The 17,605-nt window shown below is 36.4% G+C and overlaps 1 protein-coding gene across 2 annotated transcripts in view; it reads right to left on the reverse strand.

The window, feature by feature from the left end:
* Positions 1 to 17,605, reverse strand: part of Cers6 (ceramide synthase 6) — a 290,656-nt gene that overhangs the window by 120,418 nt on the left and 152,633 nt on the right. For both annotated transcript variants that reach the window (XM_027946114.2, XM_027946113.2), the window contains exon 4: positions 185 to 242. In XM_027946114.2, coding sequence (XP_027801915.1) covers positions 185 to 242 — 58 coding nt within the window. The remainder of the gene's footprint in view (positions 1 to 184; positions 243 to 17,605) is intronic.

Below are 17,605 nucleotides of genomic sequence, written 5' to 3' on the forward strand. Positions count from 1 at the left end.
ATGTGCCTAAAAATGATTTACTAAAAAAGAACACAAAAGATTACTTGCAAGTCAAATAAAAATGCACAAATAATTCTTAGGACGACTGTTATAACTGTTTAAAATATAGTCACATATTTTTAAAAAATGGGATGTAGGCTTCTGGTTATATAAGAATTATATAAAGTAATTTGACAAATCCTACCTTTTTCAGGAACCGGACTCCATAGGTAAATACGTAGAGGTAAAATGAAAATCTCCACCTGCAGAAGGTTAAAAAACAATTCTATGACATTCAGTCTATATATCTCATAATATATTCTGAAATATGTGAGTGAATGAACTCCATTAAATTTGCCTCTCCAGGGATTAAACTTGTTGTGTATTAGCTGTTGAACACATATGTGCATGGCTTACACCAAATATTTTAAATATTAATCATTCATAACTTTTTTTCATTTACTGAATTTGCCCATTTTCTCCCTTTCCCCAACATGTGAATTTTCTCTTGCTAATTACTCATGAAGGGATATAGTTCAACAATATGAAGATATTCAAATAATTTATCTGATTCAGACACTAATGACTTAACTAACGTTCATGTTTGTTTAGGAAGGAAAGGAACTGGGAAGCACTGGGATTGAAGTAAATTATATTCCATGCATGTATGATTATGTAAAAATGAGCCCCAATATTTTATATAATTATAATGCACTAATAAAAATATAAAAAAGAATAAAAAAACTTCAATATTCTAAAATTGGGTAAGTTTCTTTTGTCTTTTAAACAATTGTTTATTGACATCTTTGTGGATGTTGCTAAAGGAAGCCATATAGATTTCAATAAGAAATATTACAATTGTTAAAAGTATATACCATTCTAAACTGCATCTACCTGGTAGACTTTGTTTTTAAATTAAAAAACATTTTATCTTTTCTTTAGATTTTAAATGATAGAAATGTTTCAAGAATGTTGAATTATAAGATATGTAGGTGTGTATTTGTTTGTTTATTTATTACAAAAAAAAATCCCTCTCTTACCCTAGTACTCAATTTCTAATTTTATTCCTGTACTCTCTGTGAATAGCTGTGACTTTAAAACCTGGCTAGATTTCACTGCATAAGATTCCTGAGGTTATGTTGTTAGTGGAAACTTGGGATTTTTAGGAGTTTTAAATGAACACAAAGTAGAAAATGACCAGTCAGCTTCAGTCCATCAGAAGGCAATTCGCTTTTTGTGTTTGCAAATCATGTAAAAATTTCAAATAGGGCAACAATGAAAGGTGATCTTTCGAGATGATTCAAATAATGTACAAGATCATCTGGAGGAAATGACAGCTGTATTCAGATAAGAATAAAGAATAATGATATGGGGTCTCCAACAGTTGAGTGAGACCCAAGGGAGACACAGGCAGACTCATTCATGGACTAACCAACTCTTCACATTTTCTGGACTTTAATCAGAACTAACTTTTGGAAAAGAGCTTTGAACATCAGGGTTGAAAACAGCCAACAATTCATAAAGCCTGAATCCAAGGAACAACAGTAGAAACTGATGGAAACAAAAATGATTCCACAAGTCTCCAAACACTAATAGAAAAGCAAGGATTCTAAAACCGCACATAAAAGCCACTAGTAAGTAGACATGGCTTGCTTATTCATTAAAGTAAAAAACTTAACTTTAACTTCATCTTCAATTTCAGTTTCTTGGTGGTTACAGGTAAGAGTGATTTGAGTCAAATTCTAGGTCAGAAGTGGGATGGCTTCACGTGGGGCTCTATGCTTGATTTAAATGCTGTACTGTAGCTGTTTTGAAATTCTTATTTGTTGGACAAGGGGTGCCATGTTTTATTTTGCATTAGGCCTTACAAATTACATAACTGGTTCTGATTATGAACATAGATTATCCTAACTTTGGGTGAGGCTGTTAATATCCCTTGACCTTAGTCTATCTTTAAAGGTAGAGTGAGTTTATACTGTAACGATGACTCAAGCATTTGGTAGCACCAGTAATCTCTACTTTTCTCTAGTCCCTCCCTCTACTTATTTGCATTGAACAAGGCTACTTGATGGATTGCCTTATTTTTCTGGCCCCTGGAGGCAACTGAATTTGTAACTTCTTTATTAAATCATTTATAACAGCTGTTTCAGCTCTAAGACTACTGTTAGTAGGCAGTTATCAGGCAGCTTTTATGTATAATAAAAATTTTATAGAAGTCATTGGAATTCCTACCATTACTTAGGTACATTTTATTTCAACACTAGAATGACCCAGTTTTCCTAAGACATAGGTTCTATTACAGGAACACTGATGCCTCTAAGATTTGAATAACAACTTATGATGAATATTTACAAGGCAGAGTATATTTTCACAAAATATCTGCAGGAAGCAAGATTTTTCAAGTGCTGTGTAACATGAAAAAGTACTTTGCCTGTGGAGTTTCATATAAGCTACACTTAATTTTAAATGTTTGCCACCAGCCCCTGGTAGAGGCTCTCCCAACTTTCTACTAAAATATCTCCACAAAGAGAAAAAAGTAAAGCAGTTTGCAATCATACAAGGGAGGAAGATATTACCAGCAACTTTTTTGCTAAAATTAGAATGATTTTACAACAGTAAAAGAATAAAATGAGGTTTAATGAATGCGATGAGAGGTAACAAGAAACAAGTTGAAATCCTTAAAGCAAGTAGGAAAATGTATCCGCATATCTCTCTTTCTCTGCTTTCTGTCATCTTGAACAGAAATGTAAAAATCTGTATCAGTCAGAAACCTAGACAGCTCTTTTTCATGCAAGGTGATGCCTCTTGAGGCAGCAGGAGAATCCCCCACTCCATGGGTTAGTGATTGCAACTTTATTTTAACAACTGGGAAGAAGGGGAAGTACTTTGCACCCTGGCAGTGTCAGTGGCAGATTTAGAGACAAGATGATCTTTGAAAGTGCTGCATTCTGAGTGTTGGAGTTCTTATATAACTCATATATAAAGTAACAGAGAACAAGGCATTGGAGATACTTACTTGTCTGAAAGTCTTCTAGTCCACTGAAAATGGGTCAGAGTCCATAAACAACCCCCCACTAAGAGGTCAGAGATCTAAAAGGACTTTTACTAACAAACAGGAGCACAGTGGGGCTAAGGACAACCAGTATATTCTCTTTTTGAGAGGGTCTGGTTGAATAGTTCCAAATTCAGGAATAAAAATAACAGCTAAAAGTCAGCATGGGTCTACTAAACAGTACTGAATATGGAAAGTAATGAGCATGCAAATTTTCAAAGGAAGCACATCTTTAGTTTCCTAAAGATAATTTCCTCTAGGAATCAAAAGTAATTTTTAAAAACGTATTTGGCAACGTTGATATGATACAAGAAGATATGACCTCTTAAAACAAAAGTAGAAAGCTATAAATCAATAAAAGTCCTCTGGTAAGATGAAAAGAAATTATAGATAGAAAAGAAAAGAAAAAAAAAAGAAGCATTACATGGATTCTAAAACTGAAAGGTAGCACTATCATCCACGTGGAGAGAAGTGATTGCAGAACACATAGGAAAAATTAAATCACTGGTGTATAGAGGGTAAATATCCCTATGAGGCCATCTGCAAAAAGATCCTAGGTCTGAGGGACCGGAAAGAACAACAACAACAACAAAAAGTCAATTATAACTGTTTCTGAGAAAACGTAAGTGAAGAACTGAAGGGGAAGTAATAATCCAAGACAAACTGACAAATTAAAAAAAAAAAAACTAAACTGAAAAAAAGGAGAACTAAATTTACTCCAAACAATATCAATTCAAAGTTCCTTTCTGACAATTTTTTTAAGCCGAAGGAAAAAAGAAAACAAAAAGAAAATCCTTCAGTATTTACAAAGAAAAACAAATACAAGTCAAAACACAAATCAGGGGCTGGGGTTGTGGCTCAGCAGTAGAGTGCTTGCCTTGCACATGTGAGCCACTGGGTTCGATCCTCAGCACCACATAAAAATAAATAAACAAAATAAAGGTATTGTGTCCATCTACAACTAATACACACACACACACACACACATCAAAAGAAAATGAGTCACCGTCAAAGGAACAAATGTCCAATTGGTCTTAAATTTCTCCTCTGTATTACCAAATGCCAGAAAAAGAGAAGACTCAAAGAAAGCAACAGCCAGCCAAACTCCGTTTCATCTGTAAAGGAATTTGAAAGATATTCTCATATTCAAAGGCTCAGAAAAGACATCACTCATTAACCTTTACTAAAAAAATTAGGCTAATTCCAACCCACTAAGATACAAATAAAAATAAAGAATGTGAATGGTATAATTTTAGAATCAAAAGAATATATTTCATTAGTAAAGTAAAATAATTGCAGTAAATTTCATTGCTAAATTAAATGCTATTGTTATTAAGGAATAATGTAAAATACTTAATAATAATCAAGGGATTATTCCTCAGACTGGATTAATGAAAACAGGGAATAAGAAGGGAGGCATTAAATCCATTCTTGTTGGACAACTTCAAGCCATTGTTGATTTGATAACAAGAGAAATAACAGTGAAGGAATATTTTTATAGAAACTTAAAGATGACTCCTGGTTAAAAATGGTAAACTGAATACAAATTCTCTTCAGTGCCTTTATGAACGTACCACTAAACTAGCAGAAGAAGGGTTCTGATAAGCACAGCATGAACTCCCAAGGACAAGAAAGCAGGATGAAAGACGATTCTTCAGCCTGGAAAGCAGAAGGGAAGGGGTGATAGCTTACTTAGCAGAATAAGGAGCTAAGTCAGTCCTAAGTAGTCCATGGTGGGTGCTCAGAAGGATGTCAGAGTCCCAGGAAGATTCCAGATGAGGAAAACAATTGTACAAGGAAGCAGCCCCCGTTGGGAACAGAGACCTAGGCTTGTCCCAGGGGCCTTGCTGTTGAGCACTGACTCTAAAGTTGGTTTCTCTCAAATTTGGTAGAATTAGAGCACACTCCTTTGCCTAGAGAAGTCAGCATGTTCCACTGCATTTGCTTGGATGTGGAAGCCTTTTATATCCATCAAACCTGAAAATTAGAATAGGAAGCTAGTAAAAACCACCACTGAATCTGGTTTATTATCCTTATACAACAAGGCTGAACAACTCTTTTTTTTTGTTGTTAAAAATCAAGAATGATCAAATGTGCCATAAAAGCAGGAAATCAGGGCATTGGGCTCTTGTTTCTTGCTGCCAGGTGTCACCCAAATGGCACAGGGTTCCTTAACTACAGAGGGGACCTTGAGCTCAACTCAGCATGCCATTTTAGGGAGGGAGAGCAGAATGCAGAAGTCACCGCATTCACAACGCTTATGTAAAGTGCTTCTTCTCTGCCACCAGCAATTCTAGGTGATTTATAATTAGGAAGTCATTTAATGGAGCTATTTCACACAGCAAGGCAGGCACCATTATCATCATCATCCCTACCTTCTTTTTTCAGATGAGGAGAAAAGCCCAAAGAGGTTTTATAACTTGCTGAAGACCACACAGCTAATAAGGGGGAGTCAGGATGGAAGGTAGGCAGTGTGATTCCTGTATCCAGGCTCTTAACCTTAAGGCTATGCTGCTCTGCCTGATTTTACACACCTGAACGGAAGACAGTGCCTTCAGCTAAAATGGTTTTCTCTGGACATCATAGGTTGAGAGCAGTCTACTTTGACCAATACAAACAGACTGCTTACAAACCTGGGGACTAGGGCAGTTAAAATAATATTAAGCTTACCAACCAACATCACAGTGATTACCTCCTGGGGCCTCTCCACACTATCACTCACCCCTCCACCTGCGGAAGCACTAGCCTCTTTCAGGATTTATGTCTAATGCTGCTTGTTCTGTGAAGCCATGTTTTCTTAGTGCTGCAATCCTGGGAACACTGCAACTTTCTGATCTTATTTTCTTTCCTCATCTTTGATTATAGCCACAAACCTTTGACTTGCTTGTGAGTTCTAAATGCCTTAAGAACGAGTCTTATTTATCCTTGCCTTTCTGGTAGCAAATAGTACCTTGCCAAGACTAGCTCCTCAACTGACCTCTGAGTTTTTATTAAGAGTACATGTTCCCTTCATTTATTGAATTCTACATTAACCAAACTAGTCCTTGGTCAAATAACTTATCAACTATTTCCAGGAACTATACAAATATGAGCAAGAAAGGGGAGAGGTATGACAATGGAATGGTCTAAGTAATGAAAAATATTGTTATTTCGTGCAAAATTAGGGCATACTGTCACAATCCAAAGAAATGAGGGAATGGTTATTCTTTTCTCTAAAATTGAATTAACTTGGAAATTTTTCTCAATTCAGTTCTTCTATTACCTAAACAAAAATAAACAAGGGCTAGGGGTTGTGGCTCAGTGGCAGATCACTTGCCTCGCACATGTGAGGCACTGGGTTCAATCTTTAGCACCACATAAAAATAAATAGACAAAATAAAGATATGTTTCCATATATAACTAAAGAATATTTTCTTAAAAAAACAAATAAACAAGATTAGCTGGGTGCAGTGGCACACACCTGTAATCCCAGTGGCTCGGCAAGTTGAGACAGTAGGATTGAGAACTCAAAGCCAGCCTCACCAACGGTGAGGTGCTAAACTACTCAGTGAGACCCTGTCCCTAAATATAAAAAGGGCTAGGAATGTGGCTCAGTGGTTAAGTGACCCTTCTACCAATAAATAAATAAATAAATAAATAAACAAGATTAGCTTATTTCTTATCAAATATGAGAAATGAAGTCGTGCTTATATGCATGGCCTGAAAATTTTTCTTTCACAAAATGTAATGTATAATATAAATTATTTTGCTATACTTTAGAAATTGTTACAAATGACACAAAATTATGCAGTTGGAAAATGAGAATATTTTTAGAAATAAATTATAATGAACCTTATTTATTGGTACTTTAAAATATGTACATCTACCATTTTATTTCTAAGCCCAAAGTAGACTATTTTTCTATTCAAACTCATAGCTGACAACTTTTATAAAATAAGAACAATGCTATGGGAAGTACTGAAGAATGAAATCTACCAAATTGTGCTATTTCTATGTACAAATCTACCACAATGAATTCCACAAAAATAAATACATAAATAAACATATGTATGTCAAGGCTGTTTGAAGATCTTTTTTAATTAAACAAAAGATATGAACAAAACTGCATTTCAGTCATACTTTATACTTCTCCAGTAAATTACCACTGGACTTATAAAAACTCCAAGGGGTTTCTGTATAGATATAATCACTTCCACAGTTTTAACATAAAGTAATTGGTGTCTCAGTCTTGATATGAATAGTGATCTTGGAGAAGTACTTTTTACTTTCAGTTGGCTTTCTTTAGAGCTCACCTATTGTTATACAATAATATAAGTAATTGCTGGCATTTCTTGAGCACTTACTTTGTGCTGATACCATCCTTAAGAGTCTCACATATTAAATAATTAGTAAATCACTTACATCTTATGAGAACCCTATGGGACAGATTCTACTGTCATTCGCATTTTATATATAAGATCAAACTTGAGTAACTTGTCAAAAGACACAGTTAATAAGTGGTAGATTTTAGATTCAAATCCAGGCAATTTGATTCCAGAGACCATTTTCTTTCGTACTAAATATCAATGATTTTTAACACATAAGTTATTTTACTGTGAATAACATTACAGCTCTTCCTCCTACCACAATACACAAAAATCAATGGAACTATTCTGAGAGCTGCTGTCCCTGTTTCAGCTACAAAAGGAGAGCAAAGGAGATGGGTGCCTTCTCTTCCTTTCTCAGCATAATGTAATGCACACATTTCAGGTGAAGTGACTTCCTGAGACTCCTACTGAGAGGTGGTGCTGTGAATGTATGTTGCTCACCCTAACAGGAAACGGCTCAGGGAAGGCCCAGATGTGGCCTTAACTACTGTGCTTTATTGTAAGTTTAGTATTTATATACACACAAGTCAGAAGTAGTATTTATATACACACAAGTCAGAAGTATCTGCTCCTCCATTTTTTAATTTTCTCAAACCAGACTACTTAACAGCTAGATAGAGACCTTAGGGGTCATCTACCCTCTTGCTCTACAGATTAGGATGAGGACCCAGAGAACTGTGTCTCATCTCTACATTAGAGGGAACTTGGTTAAACAAGTTTCATACCAGGTCTTCTTTATCTACATCTCCAGGCTCTGTGGCCTTAAGGTTCCAAGACTAGAAATGGATAACTAACCAAAAGTATAAGAAAAAAAAAACAGCAGATAACCTATTCTGAGAGCCTATTTTGAGAAGGCAATATAATATTCATTAGTGAACAGACATCACACTTTACAAATTAAACCAACACCTAAATTTATTTTTTGAAAGTTGTTGCTTTCAACCTTTTGTTTTGTTTGTATGGATGGTGGGTTGTGTTTAGGATTTGTGAAACACAACAAGTTCCTTCCCTTGTTTTGCAGTTAGCAAGCCCAATGAAGTCTTCCTACCCCATTGCACTGTGTTAATGATGCAGACTCATACTTCTTTTTCATGCCCTACAGGCCTAAGTACCTCCCTCCAAAAAAGGATGGGGGATATATATTAATGATATATCTTTTTTCCAGGTTTATTGAGGTATAAATGACAAAATTGTGTGATATTAAGGTATACAACATGATGATTTGATTACTTTGTGAAATAATTAACAAGATCAAGATAGTTTTAAACATGTGTCACCTTACCAAGCAGTGTATTAGGTCCCCTGAACTGATGTATGTTATAATTGAAAATCTGTACACTTTGACCAAAGTCTTCTCTTTTCCCTGCCTCTGGTAACCGCTATTCTACTCTGTTTCTAGGAGTTCAGTTGACACCATATTTTAAAGTGAGGGCAGAACTGAAGTCTTTGTTGACCAGCTGATTGGTTTCATTCATCAGAAAATATTTTTGAAAGCATGACTTTTAGGTCAATAATATCCTTTTCAAGCAGTTTATGTTCAGGCTGATTACTCTTGATACAGATTTGACTACTTGAGTACAACTTAGGGAGAAAGTAAATTAACTCTAGTTGGAAAACATGTCATGTATCTTAAAGAATGAAATAAAAGTGAGATTACAGACTTCTTTTAGGAAACTCTGATATACAATCTAAATTCCCAGAGTAGTTTTCAAACTTGTATTACTTTAGGAGTCCAAAGAAATACTATAGCTGGGGGGAAGATGTTATTCTTCCCAGGGACTGTTTATGCAGACCTGATTCCAGCCTTGAGGCAAACATTTCCTGAAATTATTCTACCTCCATCAATTATTAACTCTGTGGCTCCAAAAAAGTTTTCCTCCTTTGCTGAAGGCTCAGCTGTTTCTTTGTTTGAGAAGCAACAGAATTAACAAGGCAGTAACAGAGGTTGGAAGGCAAAACTATTCAGTTTGGGTTCCCAGATCAAATGTGAACTTAATTTGATCAGTCTTCATGAAATCACTGATTCAAAAACTACACTTAGCACTTATATAAAGTCTGATGATATGCAAAAGAATGATACAATTTTCATATGCATACATAAATACATATGTAACAAAAAAATCACAAGGAAATATAAACAGTATATTCAGGGTAGAAGTTACTTCTGAAGGGTAGAGAACAGAGAAGGGACATACAAGGACTCTGGCTGATTCTCTTTAGTCTTTAAAATAAGGCTAAACCAGCTCACCAGGTTGAGGCAGGAGGATTGCAAGTTCAAAGCCAGCCTCATCAAAAGTGAGGTGCTAAGCAACTCAGTGAGAATCTGTCTCTAAAGAAAATACAAAATAGGGCTGGGATGTGGCTTAGTGTCCATCTAAACTCGGTGTCCCTGAGTTCAATTGCCAGTATCCACGCCCCTCCCCCCCCAAAAGCAGAATTGGATAGAACACAGTGGAGTTTTGTTATCTTAGTTATCTCTGCTTGTTATATTATTCTCAGTGTTTTGAAATATTTCATTAACAGATGATATGAATAAGAATTATGCTTACTAAAAATGCATTATTCTTTTCCTTCTCACATCCCTAGAAACCTTCAATGACTTGCTCTTTATGCTGACACTCCATGCATCCTTTCTAAGCATCATAACTAATTTTATTGTTTTCCTGTCACACTTTTAGAGATAAAACTACCTAAGTATTGACTAATCAAGGTTTGGCTGAGGGAAATGATTTATACAATCCAGCATTTGCTTTTTTGGCCTCTAACATTTTTCAGATCTTCAAAATCCTGTAGGAAATAAAAGAATTAGGCAACAGGAAATAGGGATGGGAGGGAAATTTTTGCTAAATACTCTTTCCTAACTTTTGAATATTGCACTTTGTGAATTTATCACCTGTCAAACAGTTAAAATAGAGCTAGGCATGATGGCTCATGCCTGTAATCCCAGTGACTGGAGAGGTTGAGGCAGGAAGACTGAGAGTTTGAAGCTAGGTCTTAGCAACTAAGCAAAGTCCTGAGCAACTTAGTGAGACCCTGTCTCAAAATAAAAAAAATAAAAGGGGTTGGAAATGTGGCTCAGTAGTTAAACCCCACTGTGATCAATCCGTAGTACCCCACCCCCCAAAAAAAGTTAAGATAAAAATTTAAATAACAAAATATGATCTGGAGCTATAACTGCTAACATGGAAGACATTATAGTATTTAGTGGGAAAATATAATTAGAAAATAATATGAGTATAATACATATTATGTATATTTTATGTTACATGTACATATTTTATGTTACATGTATATATCCATACACACACACACACATATATACACACACACGGATATAGCATCGTAAGAGAAACAATAAAATTCCAGCTGTAATTTCATCTTAAAAAAAAAAAAAAACTGCCCTTTGGAAGTGTTTCAGATAGAACATGCATTTTGTACTTAACTCTGATTCTACATTTTTTTACATTTGACTCTGTTTTGTTCCTGGGTTCTATTAACATTGTACTGATTGTTTCTTCAACCCTGTGTCAGGATCCACATTTTTCTTTTCATTTTTCTTTCTGGCTCCCTTTGTCAAGCACCCAGCAAGGTAGAATTCAGCATCGCTGACGTTGGTCCTTTCTCTTCAGTCTTTCCGACATCATCTTAGTTGTACATCTACTCAAAATGCATCTGCCACAATTCAGTGTCCACAAATAACACATTTTTAGATGATTCTTCCTATAAAATTGTATCACTCCTAGAATTTCCCTGAATATAGACTAAACTTATCATTGTGAGCTTAAAGTCCATTTAAGCTCATTTGAATGATTATAATTTGTGAAAATCAGAAAGAGACAAGTGAACAAGTTCTAGCTAACCATTTTTTAAGGTAAGGATTTTAAAAAGGAGTAAAACAAACATAGCTTGCCTGCTGCCCAAAATAAATTTAGTCAATATGACTCTGAAGCACACACTTGCAAGTGTCACAATTTTTAAGTGTGTCCCTGAGGCAAAAGCTGCCAAATATTTATAACAGTCTAGAATTCAAATTCATGTCCTGTGTCTCTTACACATCAAGTGCTTCTGTAGTCTCTATGATGTTCTTTTTTTTCTGATTGGAAAGCAGATTGGAGACAAAGTAACACTTGCTGAGCACTGATGTTGTGATTGCATAAGAAAGAAAATCGGAATCAGTGATACTAAAGTTTTCAAAAATTAAGTACATTTGATTTTAAGAAGGAAGTGAATTTCCCTTTCTCTACTTCCCTGTTTGTGTCCACTCCTTGTCACAGATTCTACTGCACATTTCACCACAGGACATGAGACTGAGCAGGGGAGCTTGCCCAGGGATACAGCTGGAGATCATCATGTTGCTCCAAACCCATGCCCACAATTGTAGTGAGAGATTTCCTGAGTTTCTTCATCTGAAAATAAAGACTAAAATGCCTGTTTCTCAATATTTTTAGGAGAATTCAATAGGAAGGAAGAAATTAAGTTTAAAAAAGGAGATGGACAGAAATGGATGTTAGGGTTATTGATGAGGCTCACTATTAATTTACCTGTCCTGACGTACCACTCTTACCATGCACACATTTAAAATCATGTGTCACCTTCTTGAGCTTTGATCATGAGGGATGTGTGTGTGTGTGTGTGTGTGTATTAGTAAATATGTACCTGTACATCGACACGTATGTTTATAAGCATATACATATACCATTAAATCTGTGTATGTCAAGGATTGTCCAATTACAAACAAATGTAGTTGTACAGCATTCTGACCAATAACCATTATTTTCTACTTGGAAAAATTATGTCCCTTGGAGAAAGGGACATAATTGGACTAACAGTCTGTCATCCTGAGAATTTTCCAACAAATGTCAACCCACACTCCTGCATAAAAGAATAAGCCATTTTACAAAATCTAACCCAGTTACAATACACACAAGGAAATTCTTGGCTGACTGGTTTGCATCATAAAAATTGTACACTGATTGGAAGAGTTAAGTTGCCCACATTGTAGCTATATTCATACTGCAGCACGTCATGATCTAAATAATGAACACCATTTTTCACCATGGGTGTAGGAGGACAGACTGAACACCCCATTTGAAATGAGCATCATGATTTCTTGTACTAGCTTCTACACATGGTATTACACATATTAACTGGAAAGCTATACTTAGAAAATAGTCAGCATCATGAAATAATGAGCAACCACGTGACTGCCCATCAGGAAACATTGCAGGCAGCCTCTGATGCTCTCAGGGTCAGCTCAGGTGATCTTGGCAAGTTCAAGTCTCTTCTGGAGAGGCAATCAAACTTTCTAAGGGTTTGAGAACTCATTCCAAGGCTTCCATTAGTTAAGTCCTACGTATTGATCCTGTAATATTTGACAAAAGTGGCCATTCTCCTTTTCTTGAATTACTGCTGCTTTGCTCTTGTACAGAATGTCCTTGATCTATCAACACTAGAGACACTCAGCTCCATGCTCAACCTTACTCTGGGTGAACTTGCCCACTGCCTATAGGTTGTGCAGTTGCTGGGCCTGACAGGCTCCACAGACCTGGACACTGAAACATAGGACCACTCCATCATGTGACCACCTCAGTCTCCAAATCCCAAATCCAACATTTGTTATCTTTCTCCCATATATCTTTCTGTCTTCCATTCCTGTCAAGGACACTATTATCCACCCCAAATCCTTGCCTTGAGTCTTCTTTCTCCTTTAATCCACTTATCCTATCAGTTATCAAATCTCAAAATTCTACTTTGGAAATACCTCTTTTGTTTACTTCCTTTGCTCCATCTCCTCAGACTCTTTCCGAGAGCAGCACATCTTGTCTTCATCCTTCTTGATAAGGTGGGCTATCATTAGCGGAACACCACAAACAGCCATTTAAACCAGGCTGTTGAGGGATGAATCTAACCACAAAACAAAACAGTCACATGGTACAGAAAATCTGCTTTGGCATGAATGAGGGTTTCTCTTCCTACAACACATCAACATGGAAATCCAAGGTATATTTAAGGAGTAGCTTGCAAAACACAGAAACACAACAAGTGGACTTGGCAGTCTTAAGGAATGCTGTCCAGATCGATTGCCTACATCCTGGCACCAAAGAGCAGCCTTTATAGTCCAAAGACCAACACTCCCAATGCCCCACCACTTTTATATTCTCAGTCATACTCTTTCTCAGAATATCCTCTACAAGGGGTAACTTATGTGTATCTGTGACCTCACCTCTTCCTTAGCTGGGGAAAGCTAACCGACTCCTGCCCTAGCCTAGCCAGGCTCACCTCTTTAGAGTGATTAGACAAACCTCATTCTTGTTTCATCATATGTTGATACTTTTTTTTTTTAACCATAACCTAATCCTGAGTTTTTTAATCCAACTCAACTTTTCATGATCTTCCTAAAATTTTCTCTGGTTTCTACTTCCAACATAGAAGTGTTTGTCCCTATGAGATATTGTTCTAACACTAAGACAACATATATTAGAGTTATCCCTTAAGTAACTAACAACCAATTGGATTTTTTTTTTTCAGCTGTAAGTGACAAATCTATGTTTTAGATCTTCTAGGCAACACTAGCTTTAGAGAGGCAGAGTTCACACCCCTGGTTAGAAGACTGTATCCACATTTTTTCAGGGAGCCTGTGTGCTCGGGGGGACTCCCTGTGCTTCTACTCATCATATGCAAAGTCAGATGATAATATCTACTTCAAAGGGTCAGAGTAAGGATTAAATAAAGAAATATTCATTAAGTAGTACAATTGGCATGCAACACATAGCAAGTACTCAATAACTCATAACATCACTGTTTTTATGTAGCAGGAATGTTACATAGACCCAATAGAAGAAATTCTGAATTAAGTGGTTATACAGACTATCAAACTAGAATATGATTCTAGGACAGACATGTCAGATCAGATGTGAAGAAGATACAGGTTCAAAGGAAACTTTCATTCTTCTAAAGCAGTTAAGCAGTAAGTTTTACAAATGAGAAACTCTCAGGCTAGGGATGTGGCTCAGGGGTACAGCACTTGCCTAGTATGTGTGAAGCTCTAGGTTTGATCCTCAGTACGGCAAATAAATAAATAAATTTTTCTGAATGGCCACATGAAAGACTTAGTTGATTTTTTTTTTATTAAATGTATGTGTCTGAATTTAACTGACTTTATCCCCCTTGTTTCAGTTTAAAGTTATTTAATGTTTTATGTTACAAACCCACTTGAGATTGCTACTACATTTAATCTGTACATTGTACAATCAGCTCCAGAAATGTTCAGAACAAAATGTAGTAAGCCTGGGATGTGAAAAGTACAGCTGTGGATTTCCAAGGCAATGTAATATTATAAATAAGAAATGATATGTGGATAAAGGGACCACCAAAGACATACAGATGAACAAAATGAACAGGAAGCATGGAATTTTCATGGATGAAAATTCACCTTTATTTTCTACTGATCTAATGAATTCTTGCTTAGTTCTCAGAATATGTCTGTCTAACAAAATTAGAGAAGTCAAATCAAAGACATTATATTTGTAATTTTGCTAATAACCAGATGGCTATTCATTAAGCATGAGCTATTAAGGGTTTGGTAAATGCCAAGACATAGTGCTAGGTGCTGAGAACGTAAGTATGAATATGTCATGGTGCCTCCCTCAAGGCCATGACAACTTACTAAACTGCTCCCTGAAGGGCTATCACTACAATTTTGTGCTCTTACCTATTCTAAGAAGTCATTCTCATTTTCTGTCTGCACTCCAAGTTTGCTGCAAATGCAGAGAGTAGTCTTTATCTCAAGGTCATCCTACCCTAATATCATTAGGGGAAAATGCCTATAGAACTCAGAGGAGTTAGTGATCTTAAGGAACGCTGTCCAAATAGATGGCCAAAGGCACTGTCACCAAGGAATAAACCTTACCAATTCAAAGACCTACACTTCCAATGTCCCAGTGCTTTAATATTCTCAGCCAACCTGTATGTCAGAATGTTCTTGACAAGGGGCTATGTTGGATCTGGAAATCTCATTAGGATGGACATGAGAAATAATCTGTCCCTTTGGTTGAGGTAGGAAGAGGGATTGGCTGGGTAGAGAGGCAGGAAAGGAGCAGGTAGCATACAAACCTGAGAGAAAGTGTCATTGAGCTAAGTGTTCCAATCCTTTGAAGACTTGGGCAGTTGTACTGAGTAGAGAGAAATGGGCAGGATATCAATGTCTCCCAAACACAAGGTAGAAAAGGGACTACCATTAAGAGTATGGAGGACCTTCCTTCATTTTTGTGGATCAGTGAAGAAAGAGCTAATGTGGATGGAGCTGAAGGTTGGCAAGGTCTTTTCTGGTACCAGTTAGAACCTAAAAAGGACTTGGAGCTAAAAGATTTTGAAATAATTAAGCATATATAAGGGTACAGTTTGTTTCTGATTTATCTCTTTACTTTCAAATAAAAGGGCTAATAAAAACATATCAATGAGAAAAAAAAGGAATTATTACAAAAATATACAGCATATTACCAAAGTTTTCCTTATAATTTTTAAGTTTGAAAGTGTAAAAGGGAAGGAGGACTTAGGGAGTGGGTAGGTAGGGTACATGGGTGAACAATCTATAAGAAACTTACAACTAGAGTTATTCTAGCAAATTGGGCATGCAAAGCCTCTCAAATAATGGTATATGCTAATGGGAAAACAACTTAATACAAAATTTATTTCCAATTCCTCTAGAACATAGATATTAGGTAATTCAAAGCAGAGATACACATCGTATAGCAAATCAATTCTCAAGTGGTTCCTTGTAATCACTTGTACATATTTGGAATGTGATGGCTTTGTAACAAATATGCTTTTTTTTTTCTTTGCTCCATTGCATGATTTAGAATGACATTATTTCCTGCTGCTTCTAAAAGCCCTTTCATGTAGAACCTTCCATTAAATGGAGCAGCACTGCCAAGAACGGAGATAGGGAGAAAGGAAGGATGGCATGCAGATTTTCTCAGAACCAAGCCAAGCTATTGGAACTTTTAGCTAAAGGAGTAAATAATTAAAACCGGCAGCATTCCTGGAAGTGATTTCTAACTCTAAAATTGGGCCTATTTACGACCAGCTTGAGATTCTTAAGAGAACAACTCTGAAGACATTTATGAGTGAAGTCCGGCCTTCCAGCCATTCAAACATTAAATCCCACTTCCAGACTCTTACTCTGCTCCCTACTAGCCCAATGTGGGTGTCTCTTGAGGCATCAGCTCTGCTCTTGATCCCCTTCATGAGCGCTCAAAGACTATCTCCCCTAGAGGGTCTGTTCAGCACCTCTCTGCAAAGCTGTCCCTCTTCCTGAAATTCCTGTAGCACCCACTCCATCTGAGGAAGGTCTCAGGATTCTTTCTTCTTTAGCAATCAGACCACCTTAACACCAATAATCAAACAACAATAAAAATGTCTGTCTTCTAGCCACTCTTAAGTGTGTTCCCATATGCAATTCTATTCTATCATAGCAACACTTCTAGATGACAGCCAAGATTTTCTCCTTATAGAAATAACATGCAGCACAGAGAACAAACAGTGTACCTGAGGTCACCAGCTAGTAGGTATGGAAGTAGGGAGCCAAACTCAAGGTGTTGCTCAGAATGTCTGACTTTATTTTTTTTAATATATATTTTTTTTTAGTGGTAGATAGATAGATAGATCATTTATCTATCTATCTATCTATCTATCTATCTATCTATCTATCTATCTATCTATCTATATGTGGTGCTGAGGATTGAACCCAGTGCCTCACATTCACCAGGCAAGCACTCTACCACTGAGTCACAACCCCAGCCCACAGAATGTCTGATGTTAAATGAAGCCTGTGCTTTTTGTACAAGAGCGCTCTATTATTTTAACAACAAATATACAACACTTACCACGTAATTTCCGCCAAGATAGGCTTCTAAGCATTTTTTCATGTCTAACTCATTAATTGTCACAAAAAATCCTACAAGGTAGATATTATTATCATCCCTCTTTTAGAGATATGAAAGGAGACACAGAAGGATAGACCAACTTGCCTGAGCTGCACGTCTGATAAGTGGCAGAGAGTCAGGGCTGGGTTCTTCATCAAGAGTCAGGCTGGGTTCTTCTGCAAGACTGCAAGTTTGCAAGACTGCCCCATCATGCCACCTACCTGCTTCAAGACATTTATATTCAACTCCCCCCCATAGTCCTCTCATTCTTTTTATATCATAAA

The sequence above is a fragment of the Marmota flaviventris genome, chromosome 11, assembly GCF_047511675.1.
Source record: "Marmota flaviventris isolate mMarFla1 chromosome 11, mMarFla1.hap1, whole genome shotgun sequence".
NCBI lineage: Eukaryota > Metazoa > Chordata > Mammalia > Rodentia > Sciuridae > Marmota > Marmota flaviventris.